This window comes from Papaver somniferum, unplaced genomic scaffold, assembly GCF_003573695.1.
Source record: "Papaver somniferum cultivar HN1 unplaced genomic scaffold, ASM357369v1 unplaced-scaffold_21, whole genome shotgun sequence".
NCBI lineage: Eukaryota > Viridiplantae > Streptophyta > Magnoliopsida > Ranunculales > Papaveraceae > Papaver > Papaver somniferum.
Genome location: NW_020631041.1, coordinates 8244946 through 8268243, shown reverse-complemented (window position 1 = coordinate 8268243; position 23298 = coordinate 8244946). Strand labels below are relative to the sequence as shown.

The window sequence follows — 23298 nt, the reverse complement described above, 5'->3', positions numbered from 1 at the left end:
ATTTTGATATTTACCTCTATGATGCCCCATAAACCAATGGAGTCATCTCCGCCTATGGACGCTTGATCCATCCCAAAATACAAATCTGCTAAAATTGCAGATCCCTAGTCGTAATCTGGTGATTTGTCAAGATCTTCTAACGCTTGAAGCCAACCAACACGAGCAACAAAAGTTGAGTTTGGAAAGAATGTTTGACCCAGTACCCATAAGATAAACATCCTTTCGGGTTCAGGATAGTCATCTACATGTTCTGGGTTTCTGGGTTGGAGAAGGAAATACTTCAGCACTGAACATTTAATCCCACATTATTTCAATTGTTTATAATCTTCACGTATTTCTGAATTATAAACGAGGGAAAAAGCGTCTCCCATTTACCATTTACTAATTTGATATTCTTTCGTCTTGGTTGAATGGTGGCAGCTCTTCCATTCTACTTGGGGTCCCATAAATGAAATACAAATCAAGGGGCGTAATTCCTATTACAAGTATAATATCAACTATGATTAATTCTTTTGATTACTTAATAATTATTTAAAAAATATAATTTAAGTGAAGTTAAACAAGCTTACCAATTTCAAAATCCAAAAAAATGGAATGTGTGCGTCGTCGCCCACCACCGTTCTACCACTGTTTTTAGAATTCTGTGTCTTCTAGGCTTCACACTATAAAACACCCTCCAGGGATATCTGTCAACCATTTCTCGGACTTGAGGGGGTAAAACTTCATAAACAGCCTTTAAGTCTGAAATCCACCTCTCATTCTAAAATAATCCTCAGATCGATCTTAATGCCCCGACACATGACCTTGGACTAATGATGGAGCAACAACGACACTCGGCGAAGCAAACTCTGGTTCCCAATTTTGAGAAAAATATACACTTGTGGCAGGTCACGGTTCATTTCTTCGATCTCTTCTTTACACTATTGACCGCTTTTTTTAAAATGCCGCTCATGTTGTTATTAAAAAATTTTGATTTAGAAGAGTTTTAGAAGAAGGAAATAGTAGTGGTGCGACTGAAAATGAATTCAGTTGAAGCAATTTATAGTTTTGAAAATAATACCGTTGAAAATATGGGCGTTAGAGAATCTACCGTTAGTGTTTTTTGTGTCTAACGCCGACGTTGATGTCTTCGATGTCAGCGTCTTGGTTTTCAGCGCCTGCATTTTTTCTGACAACGCCAGCATGTGTCTGAAGTTCGAGTGCTTGATAATCAACCACCGAGTGCTTTACCATAGTGGAAAAACCAGTTTAGCCATCCACCTGGCTCAACAAAAATTTTCATGTGGCCATTGCCATAGGAATTGCCCTAAGGCACAACTAGCCATGGCTCGGCCATCATAGTCTCGGTTACATTGCCAAGAAAAACATTGCCGGGGAGATTATTGTCGTCCCTCGGGCCATCAGGTACTATCTTTTCCTCTCTCTATACTCCGTAGGGTTTTAGGATTTCGTTTCTGCAACTATCTTTACTCTCCAATGGAGATTCCGAAACCCCAAATCCAATCTTTACCAAAGCCCCTTTTTCCTCCACCTCTCAGTTTCTCCTTCTCCACTCCTTTCCATTAAAAACTCATACCTCAAACCCTAGATTACTCCACAAAACCCCATTTTGTTTCCGCAGCAATCAAAGCCTAAAAATCTCATCAAAATTGGGAAAAAGAAGGAATTAGTTAAGGAAAAAGATTTCAGAACAACAAGCACATCAAAAGGTGAGACCTTTAAGTGATTCACAGAATTTAATTGAAGGGTTTTTTAATTTGAATGTTAGGTCTAATGTAGAAGAAAAGGTGAAATCTTTAAGTGAAATTGAGGTTTGGGGTGATGGTTCAGGTCCAATTTTCACTGTATATACTGATTTGAATGGAAACATTAAAAGTGTTTGTGTTAATGAAGATGAGATTTTGAAGAGGACTGGTGTTCAACCATTATCGCCTAGGAACGATGATGATAAACTCGATAAGGATTTATTAGATGTGAATTCGAAAATGTCACGGGCGCAATGTGTAGCGAAAGAGATTGAAAATGCTGAGTATGTGGTGCCCAAGGATAGTGGTATTGCTAAATTTGTTGTTCAGGGTCAGTTTAGTGAAGGGATTCGCCCAGTTAGTGCGCTGCCGATTAAGTTGTTTCCGAATGGTTTTGCATTTCTTTTTGGTTGTTTGTTTTTGTATTGGATTGGGAAGGTGTTTGGATCCAGGAATGGTGGGGTGATGACTGAGGAGGAGAAGGAAATGTTGAGGAGGAAGATGAAAGCAAGAGCTGAAAGAGAGGCGGAGGAGAAGATGGAGATTGGTAGTGTTGAAGTTGTTGCTGCGCGTGTTTCTGAACCGGTTGTTATGGAGATTGAGAGGCCGAAATTGGATAAGCAAGAGCTCATGAACAATATTTTGAAAGCAAAGACTGATAATAAACCGGCCTTACTTGAATCAGCTAGTAGTAGTGTTGCTGCGAAATCTAGAGATTTTGATGGTAAAGTTATGGAGATAAAAGAAATGGCTAGAAAAGCTCGAGAGTTTGAAAGGCAGGAAAAATTCGGTGTTGATGAAAATGATGAGGACGAGGATGAGGAGTTGGCTAATAAGGAAAGCAAGAAGATATCAGGTGATGAACCAGACTCACTTGAATTATCTGATAGTGTTGCTGCGAAATCCAGAGATTTTGATGATAAAGTTACGGAGATAAAAGAAATGGCTAGTGAAGCTAGAGAGGTTGAACGGCAGGAGAAATTCGGTGTTGATGAAAATGATGAGGATGAGAATGAGGAGTTGGTTAACAAGGAAGGCAAGAAGATATCAGGGGATAAACCAGGCTTGCTTGATTCATCTGGTAGTGTTGCTGCGAAATCAAAATTTGTCGAATTTTTTGAAAAAAAAGAAAGGCTAGAAAGCAAGAGCGTGAGCGGCAGCTGGCAATACAACAACAGCGGGAAAGATCTCGATTCTTTATGAATGATAAGAAGGAGAACGAGGAGGTAACCAATATGGAAGGCAACAAGATAATGAAAGAGGAGGATTTAATCTCCAGGAGATCCACGGACATCAATGAATTCACAAAGCCGGTTTCTGGAGATGCATCTCTGAAGATAAAGGCTGAGTTCAGTGAAGCATTACCAGGAAATGCTGTAGAAGATGGTGATTCTGGAATAACAACAGGTTCAAGTATAAAACATCATGATGATGCTTCTGAAGTTGTATTGCCAACCGCGAGTACTAGTGAAGATACCTTAAACTTAGAGGAAACAATTGAGGACCATCATCTTGGAGGCCCGGTATCAAGTACTGATGTAATAGAATCTCCAGCAGATGAACAATTGAATGAGGAGGAAAGCCATACACTGCTAAATGAACCAAAAGTTGTGAAATCCTCCATAGCTTTGGAGTCCTTGGATCCAACACCTGTTGTAAGTGCCAATGAAGATCCTATTCCACAGCACATAGCTTCAAGCTCAACCGAGTTGGATGATAATGAGAATACAGAGTTAGAAAATCCAATCAATGGTGATGACATCAAGGTTATAGATACTGATGATAGAGACAACTTTGGAATGGCCGGTGATACTCGGTGGCCCAGGACATCTGGAGAAAATATGGACAATTACCAAAGTTCAGTAGATGCACAGCCTGTAGCGCAGGAGAGTTGGATGGAGAAAAACTTTCAAGAATTTGACCCTGTCCTTCAGAAGATTCGAGCTGGTTTCAAAGAGAACTACATGGTTGCGAGAGAGAAAGTGCAAGAAGAATTAAATTTAACTCCCGAGTTAAGTCAGTTGGGGTCTGATGTAGATGATGGAGAACTTGATTGGATGAAAGACGACAGTCTTAGAGAAATTGTGTTTCAAGTCCGAGAAAACGAATTGATGGGCCATGACCCGTTTTACATGATGGATGCTGATGATAAGCGTGCATTCTTCGAGGGTCTTGAGAAGAAAGTTGAGAAGCAGAACGCGGAACTGTCAAAAATCCATGAGTACATCCATTCAAGAGTTGAAAATCTGGATTATGGAGCAGGTAACTTTGTATTTTGTCATAAACTAGTTATTGCAATTGAAAACAGAACACTTTATACATTGTATCTTGATTGACTTGATTTTTCAGTTTTATTTCTAAATTTGTGCATGCTCGAAAGAAATGTTGCTAATATAGTATCTTCCATTTTATTTAGATGGAATCAGCATGCATGATTCACCGGAGAAATTCATACACCGCTGGAAAGGTCCACCAGTTGATAAAAATCCCGAGTTCCTCAATAACTATGTTCAAGAGAATAAGGAGTTTTTATCTGAAAGCATGGGAATGTCATCAGCCATGAATAAAGATACTCAAGACACTTTTGAGAAATCAATCAAGTCGCCAGCCAAGAAAGGTACATCCTCAGCAGGGGACTTCCTTTAATTCGAAGACTGTCATAGAAAGCAGTGATGGTTCTATTAGAGCAGGCAAAAAATCAGGAAAGGAGTATTGGCAGCATACGAAGAGATGGTCCCAAGGCTTTTTAGACTCTTATAATGCAGAGACTGATCCCGAGGTTAAAGCTGTTATGAAAGGCATGGGAAAGGATTTGGATCGTTGGATTACAGAGAAAGAAATTAAGGAAACAGCTGAGTTAATGACAAAAATACCGGAAAAGAGAAGAATAGCTATAGAAAAGAAGCTTGACAAGCTTAAAAAAGAGATGGAGTATTTTGGACCACAAGCTGTATCAGTAAGTATCGTGAATATGGAGAGGGAAAAGAAGAAGATTATCTTTGGTGGTTAGATCTTCCGTATGTGCTGGTATGTATCTCATACCGTAAGACATTATTTGTTACCTAGCAGTTCTGTTTTTATGAGTTTTTTTCTTATTTTTTCCGATCTAATTTAGTTAGAGCCTTTTTTAATTCCATTTATTAATCGCTGTATCTCATCTTTATATCTGCAGTGCATTGAACTATATAGAGAGGAGGATAGGGTCCAGAAAGCAGGATTTTATACGTTGGAAATGGCTGAAGATCTCAATTTGGATCCTAAGCAGCACCATGTGATTGCTTTTGAAGACCCTAAAGATTCAAAGAATTTTTGCTACATCATACAAGCTCATATGGAAATGCTTGGAAATGGGACTGCTTTCGTTGTTGCAAGGCCTCCTAAGGTAAATAAATCTGTTTATCTGAATCATCTCACTCGTTCTTACATATTTTGAAGAGAGTAAAAAACACATGAAGTAGGATTACAATAAGTTATATTAAAAGGTTTCTCTAAAAGGGGATCCTTGAACTTTCGTAGCAAGTTAACGATGCAATTCGAACATTGTCGTCAAATATCTGCAGGATGCATTTAGGGACGCCAAAGCAAATGGTTTCAGTGTGACTGTCATCAAGAAAGGGGAGCTCTCTCTTAATGTGGATCAACCCTTAGAAGAGGTTGAAGAACAAATCAGTGAGATTGGTAGCAAGATTTATCATGATAAGATCATGAGTGAACGGTCCGTGAATATACACTCGTTGATGAAGGCTGTCTTCGGTTCCAGAAACCCCTCCCAGAGGTAACTCTAAGATGATAATATATAGGTGCTTAAGTCATAATGGTGAACTAGATAGTGATTCGAGCTTATTTTTATGCAGAAGAAGGGGATCAAAGCGTACGCTGGAAAAGCCAAATGAGAGCTGAGTGGAACAAATATACAGGTACGAGTGTCAGTGTCAGACACTAGTAGGGGGTGTCTTACATGGCAACCTAAAAAAACTATGTACATGGAAACATGATTAGAGTTAGGTTAGTGTTATATACATTCTTTGCTAGGAAAATAAACTGGCCGCATTCAGGCTTATATTGATGAAGGCAGCCATGTTTCTTCTTCTTCTTCCATTTTCTCAAGCTTAATAAAACTAAATTTCAAATATATTTCAAGTTTAATTGCAAAGTGTTGTTGTGTCCATGTGTGTCCTTTATGAGAACCTGTTTCAATATGTTCCAAAATGGCAAACTTGAGAAACAAGGTTGCATTGTAACACACACACCTGAGAGATATTCCTTGGGAATATTCTGAGGAAAGCGTCAATCTCCACCCATGATTTGGTCACACAGTAGAATCCATTACTTTTATATTGTATATTGTTTGTATGACATATATATACACATTAAAGATTAAATTATTCAGACGACTGGTTCTGATTTCGATCTGGAACCTCCGTTATCTGGGTTATAATTCCTTCTAGAGTAGCTGGTGTGCACTCTGTAGTGTGAGCACATTGAAAAGCTTCACTGTCCATCCTCTGCATCTCAATTGTGCTACGATTTTTGATACTTGATCTCCTGCCCCTCATTGTGCCTTCATGCCAAGACTGCAAGGATGCTTTTACATGATCCTCGAATATCCCTTCTTTGAACCTGCTACCCATCTTCACTCAATCAAAGAAAAATAAATTGAATGATTAATCACAATATTTGTTATCAATTTGTTTTACAAAAAGTTTATATAAGGGGAGCAGTTCTCTTGTAGACTGACCTGGGTCACAATTGCATATAAAGGTAGAGTGCTGTAACTGCAGAGTACTTGAACAATCACACTGCATGTATTGAAAACGCATGTCAGCATAGTTAAATCACGATTGTCGAATCTGTAATTCTTATGTTTGCTAAGGTTTACCCTATGATAAGTCGGGGGATGACGTATCCCAATCTCTCCAGGATGCAGGAATTAAATCCATACGTAGTCTGTAATATTACAAGGAAGTTAATAGAACAATTTTGTTAATATCGTTAAATCTATAGACTTAGTTTGTTTGGAATACTGACCCAGATCCAGAAGAAGAATGCGATCTCAAATGCATTCTGAAACAGTATGAAGTGAATCAAGTAAAAAACAATGCCTGGACGACCGAACCAAAAATGTTTGTCAGATGGCTTTACTGTGACTGCTGCATTATCTATTGGTTTATTGCTTGAGATATCTTCAGCTAATTGGGTGATGATGTGTTCTAGTTTTGCACCAACAACAAGCAGGAGCTGCGAAGAGTTCCGTTACAGCAGTAAGTTAGTTTCTATTTGTCTATCAAAATTTCAGGATGCAATCAGCAAGGAAGAGAAAAACCAAGGAATACTTACAATCAATGGTAAGAATGACATCCAGAAGTACGTGTGCCATCCTGCATTAATAACCAAAAGGGAATTTAAAGAATTTGTATATGCAATGTAATCTGAAGCTAAAGTTTGTATTCATCCACACACCTTCCACATTCACCAGCAAGAAAAACACGAGAAAGAGCCATAAGTACCAACTGCATATCAAGTGGAACTTCGATGATGAGGTAAGAAACATAACTTTTATTCTTATAAACGTACTAGTTCATGTTGTATATAGATTGATTCAGTTTTACAGTTACCTTATGCCAACGACCTTTTTGAAATCATATTCTAGAGTTCGCAGCATATATTTATGAAAATTGTAATCAGGATTTGATGGACAATGACACTGCGTTGAAAAGCAGAGAACGTTTAGGTTGTACATATCCCCAACAACATCAGAAAATGGGAAAAAGTTGTATGTGTACAACAAGATCATCTTCTTTTGTTTGTATGGTTACCATGATAAATCCTTGTCTCATTGCGACGTAGTCTGACTTTGTAACAGAACCTAGAAATTGCTTGAAAAACGACATCTAAGAATGAGCAGAAAGGAAAAATGGTGTCAGCATATTAGAATCAGTAAGCCTTGTAGGAAAGTATTAAGCTGAACTTCTCAGTAGCAAATTTTTACAATCAAGTGGAATTCCTAGTCTGGAAACTCACAATCCAGCTTATGACAACTGATTTTCTCCAAAATCCATTTGCACGCTGTCTAAAATATAGGATATGCCGGTGAACATGCTCTTTCTTCACCGCTGGAGAACCTGGAGATGGATAATTTATTAGTTTCCAAGCTGTTTAAGTTCTGTCCTATTATAGATAATAATGGTGAGTTCGTACAAAAATAGAGGGATTTAGATGTTTATTACCTTTCACTTCCCTTATGGAATCTTCCCATTGTTTCCATTGTTGAATCTGCATCAGATGAAATGCATATAGTAATCGGTATACTTTCATTTTATCAGTTAAAAACGTTCAAAAACATACAAAGAGTATTGTTAGGCTTACCTTCAATCCACCGAGAAACATGGTAGTTGCACAGAAAAGGACATGGACAACTGCCAGCACAAATATAAAAATGTGCAGCTGATGTAAAGCTTCAAGCGATAGCAATGGAACTTTACCCTGATACATGCGAATACATATGAGTATCCCTATAGTACTAATTGTGGTTTCAAGCCCGTAATATATGGATAAAAACTAAATATGACAAGTTTTATTCCGACAATCTAGCTTAATGAACTACTTTTGCTACAGTGTTTACTCTCTATCCTGCTGATACATGAATGGGATGAAAAACAGTTCTTGTTTGTTTATTTTACTGCACAAATGCAATTTGTCCGATGTTCGGCCCTAAACTTTTCATGTGATAGATATGGATGTCTTCCAGTGTTGAAGCTAAAATGGATATGATCTATGAATTAGGTTTCACGGAGGTGCAAGTTTTTGTATTGATTACATGCTTTGAACAGTGCTCTGCAGCAGCACCACCACCAGTAGCCAGCAACCGCCTTCCATTCCACATAGTTGATGGAGAAATCGCCCCGTTATAGTGACCCAGAAGATTAGGAGCGGACTCTTCCTTCTTGCATGGAAGCATATGATTTGAGAAACTCTTAGGAATGCAAATTTCACTTATCGGTCCTTGGCTGACGGTCAGTAGAAGGGAAATAAACCCCAGAAGCATCAACTCTGCATTCAGAAGTCATATCACTTTTCAGAAAGGAATTTTTAAAGGTAGCTAGAAAACCGATACAAGTTGGCAACTCTGCTTACCTTCTTTCAATTTCTGCAATGCCTCAAATAATGCATCCTGATCTTTACGCTTCAAGCACTGAAAACGAATTCAATATCTCATGAACATGAACAGAATCTATATCGTTTTTTTAATGAATTTTCATGATAACATGTTGCAGTTGTGCTCACATACCTTTCCTATGTGGTGCAGTAACCGTTCAACAACGAGAGAAATGAAAACAATGATTAGACAGACAAGTGCAACTACCCATGTTGGTGTAAACTCTAAGGATGCCTCTGAAGTCGGAGACGTTGCCATTCTTCTGCTGGTAAATGTTCGACTGACACCCTTGCTTACAGATTTGTGGAACAATTAGCTTATTGTCCATGGATGGGAATGAATTGAAGAAGACAAGAAGTGAAAAGTAATGACAAGAAAAGAAAGGAAGATACCAAAGAGGAGAAACATGAAATGGAATGAAGTGTAAAGGGATCCAAACATAAAAACTAAGTTATCAAGGAAAGCACAATTTTGTATTCTTATTTGTATTTTGGTCTCATTGTTTTTCAAAGATTTTCATGTCTCAGTGACTCAGTCCATCAAAAGGTTGGCAATGCAGTATGAAAATGTTAACCAGTGTGTGACCCACCAGGGGCGCAGCCGAGATCACAAGGATAAATTGGGGTATTGCGCCATTCGCCCAGAACTGCCTCCCTGTTGATCATGACATTCACTGTTTAGGGATAAAGAAAATTTATGTGGGCTTTTGTTTTTGGATAATATAGCACGGCCAACACCACTACACAACCGCTCCTCTTCCCCAGCCACCACCACCAGGCACCAACTTCTTTATACACGTGTTTTTTTAGGACCTTTGTGACCAAGGAAAGTACTTATGGAATGTCTCAATCAAGTATCAAACCCTTCATATATCGACACGTGTTAAATCCTAATCATCATATAATCAGAAAAACAAAATCAAATATTTAACCTTTTAAGATTCTTAAAAAATTCTCTGAAAAAATTATTATTCTTTAGGTTTTCAAAAATTTCCTCTCACCCCCACAGAAGACTTCTCACAGATCGTCAATTCCCAGGGAGAAAGCAACGATCTTGGATCTTCAATTGGGTCAATCAGGTAACGATTTCTTCATTGTTTTCAGCTCAAAATCATGAGTTTCTAGGGTTTCAATTCACTCTAAAGTTTTGATTTTTATGATTGAATTTGTGTTTGCTATGTAGGGTTTTGATTATTGAGATCAAAGATTGAAACTTTACACGTTTTAATGCAATCAGTTGAGAAACAACCTAAGAATTTGAAACGAGTTAAACCAGATATGTCTCCAACTGACATTTCAACCCAACAAACCCCAATGTTCAATGACAATGGCAGTGTTTTCCCTGTTGAAGAAATCGTGCAAAACCCGTTACCGGGTTACGTAGCGCCATCGTCGATATGTTTTAGTCCAGATGATAGTATGATTACTTATTTATATAGTCCAGAGAGTAATTTGAATAGAAAGCTATTTGGTTTTGATCTCGAAACATGTAAACAAGAGCTTTTGTTTAGTCCACCTGATGGTGGTTTAGATGAGAATAATATATCGCCTGAAGAGAAATTGAGACGAGAACGGTTGAGGGAACGTGGATTGGGTGTTACTCGTTACGAATGGGTGAAGGGTTGTTCAGAGGAGAAGACGGTTATGGTGCCTTTGCCTGCTGGGGTTAGTTCTTTCTCTATCTCAATTGCGTATTTTATTTGCTATTGTTTTTGTTACGATTTATTAGTAGAGTGGTCCTGAGTGGCGGTGGTGGTGATTCGGGCAGGCACAATTGTCACCACCACGTACCAGCATTGTTGAAATCGATCTGCATTGTTAGTTACTTTTCTTGAAAACAGTCTATAGGATGAGCAAATGGACTGGAAGCAACTGAGGGAGTTGTTGCTTTCCCTGTGCAGTTGACGTGCTTAGGTCCCTCTTGGTTGTTCTCTCAGTTTATTTTATCGGTCTGTGCCTCTGTGCAGAAGTAGTGCAACTAAAATAGTGTGTAGGGCTTTCTTTAGTCAGCGTGACGTCCATATTTTAGTGAATGCCCGATATGATGCTTTGCAGCAAAGACTTTACTAGGTGAAGTTGGTTTGGTTGTTTAACTTTGGGTTTTCGTTGGACAGATTTATTTTCAAGGCCTATCATGTTCCAAACCGGATCTTAAGCTTGAGTGCACACCTGCCTCGCCAATCATTGATCCTCATCTTTCTCCAGATGGAACCATGCTTGCTTATGTAAGTGATGGTGAGTTGCATGTCTTGGATTTGGCAGATGGTGAAGTTAAGCCATTGACGGCTGGTGCTGGCGTAAATTGTGTGGTGAGTGCTCATATTTTATCTCCCCTGCCTCCCCTGCTTCTCTTGTCTCTTCGTATATTTCTTTTTTCTTGAAAAAACTTCTTTTCAACAGGTGTTTGTCTCATCTATTACAATGTACGCTTCATTGAAGGATCATATGTCTTAATCAAACTTGCCATCTAAGTTATGAGTGGTAGTTAGATAATTGGTTTTCTTGAGTCTAATGATTATTCTCTTTCCGTTTCAGACACACGGACTTGCTGAATATATTGCCCAAGTAAGCCATTGATGTTCAATACTTTTGTCTTAGATACATAATTTGTTTGCTCTATCCTCTCTAATCTATTCACTTGTGGTTTGTACCTTCTGACTTCAGGAAGAAATGGATCGGAAGAATGGATTTTGGTGGTCATCTGATAGCAAATACATAGCATTTACACAAGTAGATTCGTCTAAGATACCTGCTTTCAGAATCATGCATCAGGGAAAAAGCTCTGTTGGGTTAGATGCCCAAGAAGATCATGCTTATCCCTTTGCAGGAGCAGCAAACGTCCAAGTCCGTGTTGCTGTGGTTTCTGCTTCTGGGGATCCTGTTACCTGGATGGACCTTCTCTGTGGAGATAATAACGATGAAGAATATCTAGCTAGAGTTAATTGGATGCCTGGAAATTCTCTCGCCGTTCAGGTTTTGAATAGAAAGCAAACTCTGCTAAAACTCCTCAAGTTTAATATCAAAACGGGTCAAAGACATGTTCTACTTGTTGAAGAACAGGACGCATGGATAAATCTACATGACTGCTTCACACCTCTGGACAAGGGAGTAAATAGATATTCTGGCGGATTTATCTGGGCCAGTGAGAAAACAGGGTTTCGACATCTTTATCTTCACGATGAAGATGGAGTTTGCATGGGTCCTTTGACTGAAGGTGATTGGATGGTTGAGCAAATAGCTGGTGTAAATGAAATTTCAGGGCTTGTTTATTTTACGGGAACTCTCGATGGTGCCACGGAATCTAACTTGTACAGCACAAGCCTATTTCCCGATTGGAACCAACCATTACAGGCCCCAAAGAGATTAACACTTGAGAAAGGAAAACATTTTGTGGTGCTTGATCATCAAATGCAGAGGTTTGTTGATGTTCACGACTCTCTGGGAACTCCACCTAGAGTATTCATTCGTTCATTGCACGATGGAAGTTTAACGATGCCTCTATATGAGGAGCCCTCCACTGTTATGATGAAATTCAAAAAGCTTCGACTTTCACCACCAGAGATTGTTGAAATACAAGCAAATGATGGAACGACCTTATATGGAGCCATATACAAGCCTGATCCAGAAATATTTGGACCTCCTCCATACAATACTTGTATCAGTGTCTATGGTGGTCCTGGCGTTCAACTAGTAAGTGACTCGTGGATTAATACAGTCGACATGAGAGCTCAATACCTGCGAAACAAAGGTGTCTTAGTTTGGAAGGTCAGTATCTTGATATTGATTCAATGGCCGTTCTTATTTTCTTGTAATGGTGCAAATTTTTGTTGTTACCAGGTCTTTTCACTGAGATCGCAGAACAGTATTCATTATAGTTTGTTTGAGGTATCGTTAGTTTAACATATTTTTGGTATATGCAGTTGGATAATAGAGGATCGGCTCGACGTGGAATGAAGTTTGAGAGTGCTCTGAAACACAAGATGGGAAGCATAGATACTGAAGATCAATTGGCCGGAGTGGAATGGCTGATAAAACAAGGTTATTCAAAAAGAGGTCGGATTGGGTTGTATGGATGGAGCTATGGTGGATACATGTCAGCTATGACATTAGCAAGATACCCAGAAACTTTCTTCTTTGCAGTGTCAGGGGCACCTGTAACATCATGGGACGGGTATGATACATTTTACACTGAGAAATACATGGGTTTGCCTTCAGAAAATCCGGATTCGTATGACCACAGTTCGGTGATGCACCATATTCATAAAATGAGAGGAAGATTATTACTTGTTCATGGAATGATCGATGAGAACGTTCATTTCCGCCACACAGCAAGGCTTGTCAATGCATTGGTGGCAGCTCGAAAACCTTACGAGATATTATTGTTTCCTGATGAACGCCATATGCCACGTGGTCTTAAAGACCGGATTTACATGGAACAGAGAATCTGGGAGTTCATACAGAAGAATTTTTGAAGCATTTTATAGGTTCTGTTTGGTGTTTCGATCAGCTGTTGCTGCGCAAAGGTAGACAGGAAACCCTTCTCAGTCGTTTTCTTCTTTACTTTGGTCTTTTTTAAGTTGTATAAATGCATTCCAGAGACAACAGAATGATGTTAACGGTGTAGAAAAAGAGCATGACACAAAGTTCCACTTTCTGAAAATCGAATTAAGCGCATTCGTTTTACAGATATTTGATGCAATGATATTCATGAAAAGCAAGCTAAATTAAACTTGTTTGAATGATCTGAGTTTTACCTCCTGCTTTTGTCCCCTATCATACCTAAACATAGCCATATCAACTTCAATAGTTGGATATCTACAACGTGGACTCCCATTCTTGTCGTGAGCTACCAGAGTAAGCTTATAATCATATGCTTCTTTGGCAAAAATAGTTGGCTGTGTGTATTTACTACGCCTCCCAGTAACCACATAACCCAATGTGAAGCTCCTCATATTATTTTGCCACATCATACTTCCCTAATGTCGGACAAGAGAGTCGCAGATAGCGGAAATTTATTTGCTGCTGCATTAAGAGGGTTAGGTGAAAGCAACATTAAACTTCCAGCACTACCTGTACATGCATGCATACAAGATTATTTTTACTTTGCTTAGTCTAATGGCATCCTAGATTCAACTTTACAGTTGAAAAACGTTGCCAAAAGTGGTAATTTCAGATAGTGTTCATCGGTTTTGTTGAATGTGAAATAGAATCAACACAGGATGCCAAACCATTTGGCATCCCAAAAATACCAGAAACGCCAAATGGTTAGGCGTTAAGGAAATATTTTGTGGAAATTCAAACGCAGGATGATGCTTGTAGACCTCACTTTATCATTTTTCCATTTTGGAAATTGGATTTTGTTAAAGCCACTGCGGGGTGGGGCTTCGTCTTGTCTTTAAATGAAACATTGGAGTTTGACATGTAACAAAAAGTAAAACAACTAGAGTCTGCAGGTAACTCTTAACTTCAGCTACCTACACTACAATTAGTGTACCACTTAACTATATAAGGTGTACATTGTACAACTTATGGTAGTAGTCGCAGCTAGACCCCTTATTTGGCTCTTGCCAACTATTGAGACAGACTTTGCCAACTGTTAAGATAGATTACTAGCCTTTCTAAGAGCATTTCCTATGGTAGTCTCCATTTGGAGACTAACTCGGTGAAATGAAGGACTACCAGTTCATATGAAAGAGTGAAGCCGCTGCGGGCAAAATGAAAGGAAAATACTATACGGGTAATCATCCCCCGTTTGTAGTTTTTTTTCAAAATTTAATAATATAATAATAAATGGAGAGAAAACTTGTTGTTTAAAAAATGGAATTTAATCATACTCGGGGGACAGTCCCCGTAAGATAGTAAGAATCAATATAGAGGGGATAGTCCCCCGTCCAACAAAAAAAGCAAAAAAAAAACAAACTTAGACGGGGGACAGTCCCCCGTCTAGTGTTAGACTCCCAACCACTCGTCCATCTGAACGAGTGTATGGAAGGATTTGAATGAAAAGTGGGTCGAAGCCTACCCATTGGAGACTCTAATTTGCTCAAATTGCTAGTGCACTCTTTCAAATGACACTACCCATAGGATTTGCTCTAACAAAAAAGGTATAGCATGTTTTCTTTGGCATTGTAGCCTATTTTTCCAAATTTAATCTGGAAATGCAAGTACTTTGAAGATATTTTGTAAAAAGATCGTGTTGTTTTTTATTTTATTAGGATAGGGCCGTGGACTAACTCTGACCTCTGATTCGTTACTAAAATAACTTAAATCACATTGTATCCTTACACCAATTAAAATCTTAACTTGGTTTTACATGATACGATCCCTATTGTATCTTGTTAGGGTGTGAACGAATTAAATTCCGTCGGATTTGCCAATTCGATAAGGTTAAGGTCAAGACATATCGGAAATCCGATATCCGATACCATCTGACGGAATCAAAAAATCCCAATCCAATTATGTTGGAATAAGCTATCGGATATCGGATATTTAGGGGTGTATATAGTCGGTTTCGGTATGGTTTTTACTCAAACAAAAACAAAAACCAAAACCATTACTCCTGGTTCTTGTTTTTCCGAAACCAAATATTGTGTCACAGCGGTTTCGTTTTTAGTTTTATCGTTGGGTCCGGTTTTACCATTTGTTTCGGTTTTACCATTATTTTATCAGTTTCATGTAACTTTTGGTTAAAAAATAAAGAAAGTACACTACAAAAATGAAGGACTAAAATAACGTTACAAAAAAAATTATATATTAAAATTAAATAAATTAGATGATACTTAGAGCAAGTCTTATGGTGGAATCCAAACTATTCCAAGTGTGGAAAAATCATGGAATGTCAAGTCTAGTGGCTTCCAAGTTGGGGTCTTCCACAGAAAATCCAAGCAAGGCTTTGCGGATGGCCTAGAGGCCGAGGTGGATGCATCCTCCAAACTTGTAGTTTCAGCCGTGTCTGTCATGTAGACACTGACACTTTCCTGGCTCTTCCCCCTTTTCTTTGTTTTTTTGGGTACATTTACCTTGTTTTCACCGTTCTGTACGTCCATGTTGTAACAATATTTTGCTTCATCAGAGTCTCCGATGATTTCTGCAACTCAATCAGGCGTGGGAAACCTTAGCCTCTGATGGTAAGTAGAGGAAACTCCCTTGATCCCATGGACCCAGGATCGCCCGACGATAGATGTGTAGGGTGAAAGCACGTCCACTACTCAGAAAGTGGTTAAGGTGAGGATCTTTCATGCTCGAATCTCCAATGTCACCTCGCCCCTTGGGCGGGTCGCTTCAGGGTATTAGGCAGTCGTCTCTAAGACCCATCTGTTTGAATGTTTCATAAAATAAGATTTCGACAGAGCTTCCTCCATCGATTAGGATCTTAGGAATGGCCCATGGTAATGCCTTATATCTTTCACCCTCGCCTTCGTGTTCGGAAAGTGCGATGGCTATCGTGACCACTAGTGGGTCATTGTGGTTCCTACCTCCATCAGGTGCCTCTGAGGCTGAAAAGCTGATAGGAAATTTCATCTACTCCTCAATAGGAGGCTATCTTTCTACACTGAAGACTTGGTCACCTTCGAAGTTTCGTTTATGGATTCGTCCTTTAATATTTCCTTCATACGTGGGAGTAATGGTAGCTGAGTGCGATATCATATTGCATCCTAAATACTGGGCCTCACGAGGGATCTCCACACGATGTATGGGTGCCCCAGTGGATGGTTGGATCGATGGTCGGTCGATGTACTCCTGGAGTTTTCCTTCGTCGATCAGATCATGTACCATCTTTTTCAAGTCTCTGCACGAGTCTGTCGTGTGGCCATGGAATTATAGAACTCACAGAAGTCAGTTCTATTTTTGACCCGCTCGGGCTGTTGACCTCTGTTCCATGGGTAAGTGATTTTGTATTGCCCGTCGATCTTCTTAAGGATCTCGGATATGGGGGTGTTTAGTTTTGTGTAGACTGGGTCCACAAATTTTCCTTTCTTTTAATTTGTTGGGATTGGTCTCGCCCTTTCCATCCTCCACTCTGATGTTTATCGAACTAAATTGACCCATTGTTGGGTCTCTCTGCTCTTTGGGATGTCACTTGGGGTTCTGTGGTTCTACCACATTTTCTCCCCTACTGGTTCTCTTTACCAGTTTATCTTAGGTACCGTCTTGCGGTTCTTCAAGAGCCATATAGTCCTCCTGGATTTCTCTTAACTTTCCCAGATTCTTTGGCATGGTTTCATACATGCGGACTAATATAGGGTCTGTCTTTCTCAGACTAGTTTTGAAGCCCAAGATCGGGTAGGCCTCTGGGACTCTTCCGATATTAGAACATAGTTTTCTCCAACGTATTACCAGAGATCGAAGTGACTCATTTGGTCCTCTGGTTCAGGCTTGACTATGCTATTGTGAATGTATGTTTCTAAGAACAACTCGGATAGGTGAGCGAATGATCTAACAGATCCTTTTGTCAAATTATTGAACCACATCAGGGCCTCGTCTCTTAGACTAGCTGGGAAAAACTTACACAACACCACATCGTACCGATACCACTGGGTTAGTGTCATGCGATAAGTTCTAAGATGTTCAATTACGTCCCCGATTCTAGTGAATGGGGTTGTGAACGTCGGGAGGGAACATTTCCTTGGAAATGGTTGTGTTAATAGGTTCTCGGCAAAGGGGATTGTCCTGCCTCCTGCATTATCTCTGCCAACTTCATGCTTTCTTGTTTTCCTGTGGCCTCTCTGCACATAGCATCTAGGTGGCAGATTCGGGCCTGTAACTGATCGTCCATGTGCCTTGTTTCAGCCTTCTTCTTTCTTCCCTGTGCTCTCTCGGGTGAGAAAGAGATTTCTCGACGGCGATATCGAGATCGCCCTGAGTCCACATCCGATTGTTCGGTGTACGATACAATCTTAGAACGAGTTGACTTCGAGGTCTCTCCTCGTTTGGGGTTAGTGGTAGTGAGGTTCTCAACTACGCATTTGGCCTGGTCGTTTCTATTACTTTCTCGCCTATGCTTTGGATCAACATCGTATGATCCCTCGGATGGGCTATCCTCCTTGCCTAGGATGCCTCTGCTTCCTTTAGGAAAGAGATCCGCTGTTTCCTCGTTTGAGGTGTCAGGGATATTGAGTCGCTCGTCATCTTGCAAGTACTCAAAAGGATTCTCCTCCTCGAGGGTCTCCTCTATGGTAGCGAGTGGAATCTTCTTCTTCGCCTTGCGTTTTAGCCTGCGGTTTCTCCGTTCTAACCTCTTGTTACGTCTTTCTAGTTTTTTCGTTCTCTCATCCTGCGCCTCCTGCGCTTTGAGGATGGCTGCGATGGTCTCAGTGGTATTACCATGGTTAGAAGGTTCGTCCTTCTCTGTCTCATAGTTCATCGTTTTCCTTGGAAAATCATTCAACTCTCCTGATTGAGTTAGATGGATATCATCTTGTCCGGCGAAGGGGTTCCCCTCTTTGTCGGAGCTGGAGTTATCGGTTAACCTCTCCCGATATGGATTATCGGGTTGTCCCTCTCCAGTAAGTGCACCATTGTGCATCGTCTCGCCTAGCTCCATATCGTCTAGACCTTCGTGGTGGGTTCCACCAGTTTCACCTTGGCTCGCACGAGTAGATCGTCTCGTCACCATCACCTTTCCTGCGATATATGCAATAATGCTTAATTTGTCTATTCTTCCAGAAAAATGGGGCCCTAAGTTTGCAGGTCACATGCAATTACTAAGTCAGAGTTCATGCTAGACAACTTTTGCACAAGAAGACTTTTTAGTACATTTTGGAGACATGGGAAAATGTCAAAACATTTCGTACTTGCATGAGGTGTTAATGATGGAGAATAGGTGTTTTATTTGTCTATTTTTTTGAGAAAAATACCTCCTCCCGCACGTTATATCTCTATTTGGGAAAAAACCAAATCATGACGATTGAGCATATCTTCCCATTCTAGGAAATATTTCCCATCATCTTTAGACTTTTGATTTTGGACAAACTTTGAGTTTTATGATTGATTATTTACTCATTAATCCTTCCCCTTGACTTAGAGTTAGGTTTCTAAGAAGAAGATTGGATTATTGTGAGTTTGATGATGAACATCATGAAAAATCAGTTTTGAGACAAGATGTTATGACATTCTTTTAAGTCATCTCTAATAAATAACAAGCAATCATCTGCAAAGAAAAGATGAGAAATGTGACTGTTTTTAGGAGTGATTTTAACACCATTAATAAGTTTTTTCTCTTCCCCTGCTAACAAAATTCTAGAAAAGATCTCCATACAAATGATGAATAAGTATGGAGACAGGGGATCTCCTTGCCTGAGTCCCCTGGAAGGCCTAAAGTATTCCCCTGGACTTTCAATAAGTAATACATCAATGGAAGAAGTAGAAATACATTGGAAGATGAGATTGCAAAAGTTATCATCAAAACCAAATGTTTTCATAGAGGACATTAAGAAACTCCAATCAATTCTGTCAAAAGCTTTTGACATGTCAATCTTAATACCCATTCCAGCATGCTTAGTCTTTTTTTTAAAGGAATGTATTATCTCTTGAGCAATAATAATATTGTCAGAGATTTGCCTTTTAGTTAAGAAAGCAGCTTGAAATGGGGAAATGAAGGAATTGAGGAGAAGTTTCATTCTATTTGATAAAGTTTTAGCTATAATTTTATATCAGGTGTTGCAAAGCTCTATTGGTCTAAAACCATTAGGATTTTTAGGGTGTCTACTTTTAGGGGTTAAGAATAGAAAAGTTTTATTTATTTCTGGATGTAAAATACCTGTTTCAAAAAAACCTCGAATAGAAGAAACTAAATTAGATCAGCATAATCTGCAAAATGTTGGGTGATTAGACACCAATATTGTTGACTAGCGAGAGAAACAGGTAACCGAATCATTCGTCTTTTTACCGATTCATCAAATATTTATCTTTATCTAAAATAATTATCTCACGTAAAATAAGCTTTATTTTTGACTGAGAGTACAACTGAGTTTACACACTTAAGGAGAATCTAGACCGGACCTTCGCTTTGTAAAGTGCTAAGTGTGGCATCAAGAAGGCATGTGGCTAACTTTGTTCTGCTCATGAACCCAAACACCCTGAGGTTGATGTGATTGTTTGTTTTTATGTAATTCTTTTTTTTTGATCAATCAAACAGAATAGATTAAAATGCACATAAACCGTGTGCAGACGAATACAACAGACATAAAGTGAAAAGCCCACAAAAAAAAAAGCAACAAAATTCTTCCACACGTAAGCATTTCTAACTTCAAAGTCAGTTTTTCTTTCTTTCTTTCTTTTTGACATTGGTACAGAATTTTAAACATTTTATTTTAAGGTGTAAAATACAAGGTGTTTTTCCGAAGAAATTACAAGCACAGTGGGTAGAAATATGCGTAAAACTGAAAAACTTCAAAAACTATGAAGTAAAATTGGAAGCAGCGAGTAATTTTTTATTTTCGACATTTTGATAAATGCTCAATAATGCAAGTTATCCCTCTGTCATGTGTATCTGTCCGTACCTATTAATGTTTCCGGCATGGAAAGCTTTTAAACAAAAGTAGCAAATAGCTTAGTCTATAAAAAGGAAACTCGGTGTAAAACGCGTATTTTAAATGTAGAAGGGTGACTTATGCCTTGAATGGAAAGCATGAGATGGTTGTCGCTGGCTGCAATTGAATTGTTTTAAACACGCAGGCAAACCAAGAGTCATAAAAACGGTCCCGATTTGTTAACATTCATGAACAAGTGCAACAACGGGGTTAATCAGACCCAGCAGATACAAAACTGATATATCCAAACATCACAGATTCAACAACACTAGCAAAACAAGAAATAAAAACAAGATTGCTTAAAAGATCTGACATATACCGATGGAGGAACACTTAGACCATTCCAAACCAGAGACATATCAACCTTATATGTGCGACCAGGAGGAGCTTCATTCTTGTCATAAGCTACTAAAATCAGTATCATATCAAAAGATTTTTTGAGTAATTTCGCACTCACAACATGATCCAGTATCAAGCTTGTGTTACTCATTTCGTTGTATGTTCGTAATGCCCAATTTGCTTCATACTTCATATTATTATAGGAAATCTCAAAGTTGTTGTTGATGAAGATCAGTGCGATAACAACAGTGAATACCGAAAGAAACAGAAGGAAAGAAAGAATCCTAGATCGGAAATAAGAAGATGAAGAAAAAGAATTGGGTTCTCCCAACAATGGGATGTTCATGTCTTTCATCCTAGTGATTTACGCCGCTTTCTTTTGTGTGTCTAATCTTATTCTTATATGTAGTGAAAGTAGGGTTTGGAGATAAAACAAAACAAACGGGCCCACCAAACAAACTAAAACCATAGGTCTTTCGTGCCTAGGTGGTGCCTTAATCATTTATAGGACTGCCAAGAAAAAAACTAATTTAGCTAGTTTAGACCACATTAACTGGCCGAGGAAAAAGACTCCTCCGAACATTATTAAACTTTGGTTTGCCTATGATATTACACTTGTAATTGGAGGGCTCATTAGTGTTTAACCTGTAAGATGGATCACTAGGGTTAGGTATTGGTAAATGATTCATCCAAAACCTAACCCAGTGATCCATCAAAAAAGTTACCACTGGCCTTGAAATCACGATATTGTGGATTATTAGTGAATTGTCGACGGCTAGCATTACTAAAGAAATGGGGATATGTAACAAGTTTCCTTGGGAGTGTAGAAATATCTGCATAAGATTAATATTGGTACACCACCAAGTAAACTGGTTCCCCATTTAGCAGCCATGAAACTGTTACCTGTTGGTGTTTACGGAACTGCATGCTATGCCATGAAGTTGTTACCTGCTGGTGCTAAGGAACTTCTATGAAACATAATGAAAGGGATAATACGAAATATTTTGTTTTTGTTTTGAAGGCGATGGAGATTTTACTTGAGATAAGAAAACTGGGATATGGTGATAATTAAAAGTAGCAGTCTTTTTGTTTACATATATATATATATATATATATATAGCAGTCTTTTTCATATATATATATATATATATATATGAAACATAATGAAAGGGATAATACGAAATATTTTGTTTTTGTTTTGAAGGCGATGGAGATTTTACTTGAGATAAGAAAACTGGGATATGGTGATAATTAAAAGTAGCAGTCTTTTTGTTTACATATATATATATATATATATATACTATAAAGAGATAAAAAGTAAAACAGTGGTGCGTAGTTTAGTCATGGTAAAGGTGAGAAGGAGATTGTAATTAGGTTGGCCATGCAATGCAAGTGTTTTTGATTATAAACCTAATTTTTTTTGTAGTCGATTCTCAATTTCATTTTGTTAATAATGTGTGATTCTAACAGACCAATCTAATTTAACAGACCAATCTTTATTTGACTCCATTAGATTCTCATGTAACATGGAATAGACAATCTCATTTGTTAAATGCTGGCTTAAAATCTAATTTAGGGTTTAGGGGAATCTTAAGATCGTTCGGTGTATGATTTAACTATTTTTGTATATTGGGTTAGTCATGCATTTCTCATCTCTGTTCACTTGTATTATCTCTATACAGTTTCTCGCTCTCTAGACAGAATTAAGAGTACGTTTTTGTATATTAGTTGGTCATTAGAGTACATTTGTTCTCAGCATAAAAAGAATTAAGAGCCCCAAAATTGCATTTATGTAGCAGATGAGTCCAACAAAATCAAATGTCATGATACAACCAGGTTCTTCTTGGAGACCAGCTAGAAGTTGATCCTTGAACTAAATATTCCAAGTGTCATTTCTTTCGCAGCATACCGAAAGTAGTCATCTGGAAAATTTGCGGCTAATGAGGCTAACGGTGCATCACATGCTCAACATGCCTGATGTTTTTAAATTGACAACTACTGAACACTAGGAGAAGTCCAAGAGAAACTAAAAACAATAACATGCGGAGAGTTAAAAAAAATAACAATAAAGCGAATAACATAAATGACATGGTGTAGTACTTCTACTTACTTCCTGACTTCACTTTCGCTTCTTTTCCCTGCGAGCGTACCCGATTAAGGAGATGCTAGACTCTCCACATAACTCACTGGATGACTCCATCCCATATAAACTCCAGGTATATACAAAGATTTGGTTGAATCATTCTTGGGGTCATATAAAAGTTTTCCATCATAGCCACGTTCTATTAAAACCTTGCCGTTTGCAAAAGACCAAAGCAGCTTCAAGGAAAAAATACTGACGCTGCAGGAAGGTATAAAAGTGAATAGTTTAGTCCAGGATTCTCTCACTCCATATTCTTGCATTGACCATACATGAATCGGGAAGTCTATATAAGCCCAGCAATTACAAACAATCAGACTCAGACGGTCTTCCAGTAGCCCCAGATGTTCAAATGAGTTTGTTCCCTGATTAACTTCTTCGGGATGTA

The 23298-nt window shown here is 38.7% G+C and overlaps 2 protein-coding genes and 1 pseudogene across 2 annotated transcripts; 2 read left to right on the top strand and 1 right to left on the bottom strand.

The window, feature by feature from the left end:
- Positions 1 to 1019: 1019 nt before the first annotated feature.
- Positions 1020 to 7072, top strand: LOC113339541 (annotated as a pseudogene).
- Positions 5908 to 9463, bottom strand: LOC113339992 (MLO-like protein 13). Its single transcript, XM_026585206.1, has 14 exons — positions 9034 to 9463; positions 8880 to 8937; positions 8563 to 8795; positions 8112 to 8228; positions 7973 to 8018; positions 7767 to 7867; positions 7562 to 7636; positions 7361 to 7449; positions 7206 to 7255; positions 7083 to 7123; positions 6774 to 6983; positions 6625 to 6692; positions 6484 to 6544; positions 5908 to 6376 (listed from the first exon to the last, which is right to left on the bottom strand). The coding sequence occupies exons 1-14, from the start codon at positions 9157 to 9159 to the stop codon at positions 6128 to 6130; spliced, it is 1524 nt and encodes a 507-aa protein (XP_026440991.1). The 5' UTR covers positions 9160 to 9463; the 3' UTR covers positions 5908 to 6127.
- A 357-nt stretch (positions 9464 to 9820) lies between these two features.
- LOC113340038 (dipeptidyl aminopeptidase 4-like) lies at positions 9821 to 13587 on the top strand. The gene is made up of 6 exons (XM_026585251.1): positions 9821 to 9979; positions 10084 to 10565; positions 11015 to 11209; positions 11436 to 11465; positions 11565 to 12665; positions 12821 to 13587. Exons 2-6 carry the CDS (start codon positions 10128 to 10130, stop codon positions 13370 to 13372), a joined length of 2316 nt encoding a protein of 771 aa, XP_026441036.1. The 5' UTR covers positions 9821 to 9979; positions 10084 to 10127; the 3' UTR covers positions 13373 to 13587.
- Positions 13588 to 23298: the final 9711 nt, after the last annotated feature.